The sequence below is a fragment of the Charadrius vociferus genome, unplaced genomic scaffold (genome assembly GCF_000708025.1).
Source record: "Charadrius vociferus isolate BGI_N301 unplaced genomic scaffold, ASM70802v2 scaffold266, whole genome shotgun sequence".
Taxonomy (NCBI): Eukaryota; Metazoa; Chordata; class Aves; order Charadriiformes; family Charadriidae; genus Charadrius; species Charadrius vociferus.
Window position 1 is genome coordinate 2,643,396 of NW_009649114.1, and position 2,528 is coordinate 2,645,923.

Genomic DNA, 2,528 nt, shown 5'->3' on the forward strand with positions numbered 1-2,528 from the left:
GCTCAGCGAGCCCAGTCCCATGCACGGGGGGGCGACGGCGGCGGCTCAGGAATCCACCTTTGGATGCCGGGAAGGCTTTATCAGCTCCGGGCTGACAGCGCTGACAGCAGCAACTTTGCTTTTTCTGTCGGCGAACAGGTTTGGAAAGCCTGGGTGTTTACCCGAAAGCCAATCAAAGCCAGGTCTCTGCAACATGGTCGAGCGAGGCTGCGGGAACATTGGGTCAGGGGTGAGAGGTGTGATGTTTGGTTTTCTTCTGGTGGAGAATGCGAGCTATTCCGGCCTGGGTTGTTTAATTTGCAGTCAAACGTGTTTCTTTATCCGGCTCCAAAGAGGCTCGGAGAAGGACCCACCCAGGGTAGTGTTTACCCTTTGTTCTTTCCCTGGGGCCAACCTTGAATCCTTATCAGCCTGTTTGGAGTAAACAGGTACTGGAGGCAGGAGGAAGGGTGTGGAGGATGCTTGTGGGATTTCTCCTTCTCTCCCTCCCGCTGGCGGGAGGTGTTTACCCAAGCAGACCTGTTTTGTTTCAGAGTTGAGGTTTGTTTTTTTTCCTTCTCCTCCTTTTCTTTCTTTTTTTTTTTTTTCTTTCTTTCTTTCTATGTGTTTACATTTGACTGAGCGTTCGGGAAAAGCCAAGCAGGGCCGTGAGAAACAAACCCAGGTCCGGAGCCGGACCCAGGCACCTGCCCCACAGCCCAGGCAGAGACCGTGGGGGCTCTGCTTGGGGTCTGAGAGCATCCGACCCTGACCCCAGCTCTCCCCAGCAGCTGGGCAGCCCCAAACCAGCCCTCGTGCAGGAGCTTTCTGGGCTTTGAGACCCGGACTCAGGGCAGCAGCGTGCGGCTTTGCCAGCACCGTTAGCACCCGCAGCTCTTCGCATCCCTTGGTGCTGGACGTGCTGAGAATCCCCAAGGAAATACGGGGGGAACACAGGAGCCCAAGGAGGAAAGGACCTATCTGACTGTCCCCAACAAGCTCCGGCATTCACGGACACGGGTGGGAAATGGATTGGCCGGATCCGGTGGGTGCACAGGCAGCCCAGGACCAGCGTTACCTGTTGCAGCATTATCGCCTGCTGCTGCTGCAGGAGGGCCTGGAGCTGGGGCGGCGAGAGGATCTGCTGCATTTGCTGCGGCGTGATCATCTGCGGGGACATCATGGCCACGGACACGGGGACCTGTGGAGAGGAAGGACACCGTCACCACTCCCAATTCCATCCCTGGAAAACCCTCCCCAAACGCTGACAGCCTCTAAGTGCCTCCCACCCCCCAGGCTCTCCCGGGGCATCCTCCATCCCCACGTCACCTTCTGGCAAAGGCCTTGGTCACCAGTCTGTCCTGGTGTGCTGAGGCCACAGCTGAGGACATGGCGATGGCATGGAGATGCCCTGTGGTGCAGCTGGCACCGGGATGAAGCTTCCTAAACCACGAGCTCCCCACAGCCTGCGGGAAGGATGCTCTCTGCCTGCGGCGTCTTCTTGAAATGCAATTTAGCTGCAGGAATTAGGCATTGAGAGGAGCCAGCGGCACGCGGGCAGGCAGCTCCAAACCACGGCTCCCTCCCCTCCTACGAGCACGGGAAAGGTGCCGGGCACCGCTCCTCCCCTCGGGGTCCCGGCGGATGCAGGGAAGAGGGAAACGCCAAGGGAAGCGGGGAAGATACCGATCATCCAAATAACTTTGCAAAGCAGAGCGCGGAGGAAGAGGTTACCAGGTTTTCCATAGACACATCAAAGCTTTACCTCCAGGTGACACCAGTAACTCACATAATTACCATGCCAAGTGGAGAGAGGGCTAAGAAAACCTGCCAATCCCTGCCTTTGGTTATCATAACACGGGTCCACACCCCCACGGCAAAGCGCCGGAGAAGGTGTCGGTGACGGATCCCAGCCCCGCTGGTCCTGCCCGGGTGGAGCAACGCCGCCTTCCCAACCACGGCCATCAAGAGCTGCCCTGTCCCAGCCCTTTGCCAATCCCACCAGCCCAACGCCCTTCCCAAGACTCTGGGCAGGGTTACAGCTCTGCTGTAATTTCAGAATCCTTCCTAGATGCTCCCTTTTCCCAGGAAAGCAGATGACCACCGCTGGCCAGCAGCAGGAGAGCTGGTGAGCCACCATCAGCCTTCTGCCTGTCCCTGCCCAGTCGCCTCGGGCTCTTCAAGGGACCCCAGGAAGGGGCAACTCCTCAGCACGTGGGACGCAGCAGAGCCCGAGCCAGGCTCCCCACCCAAGCCAAGGACCCAAGTTTGATCCAAATTAGACCACTTCTCATCCCCTCACTCACCGGTCTTGAGACCCCAGAGACCAAAGGACAGAGAAATAAAGCAACCGGCTCCAGAGAGCCCAGCAAACTCCAAATGAGAGCCCAGTACCGGCCAGTCCCTCCCGTCCAGGTCCCCCAGTGATGTCCAGACTCCCTGGTCTGGACCCGCTGCCCACCCTGGGGGCTGCCTCCCCCCTCCAGCCGCCCCGCTGGGACACGGAGCGGGGACGGGACCCCGGGGGCGGCCCCGGGCCGGCCCTCCCG

General features: G+C 59.6%; 1 protein-coding gene across 1 annotated transcript in view; it reads right to left on the bottom strand.

Moving 5' to 3' along the window:
• Window positions 1-2,528, bottom strand: part of FOXP4 (forkhead box P4) — a 56,230-nt gene that overhangs the window by 26,908 nt on the left and 26,794 nt on the right. The window contains exon 3 of the mRNA XM_009888307.1: window positions 1,058-1,180. Coding sequence (XP_009886609.1) covers window positions 1,058-1,180 — 123 coding nt within the window. The remainder of the gene's footprint in view (window positions 1-1,057; window positions 1,181-2,528) is intronic.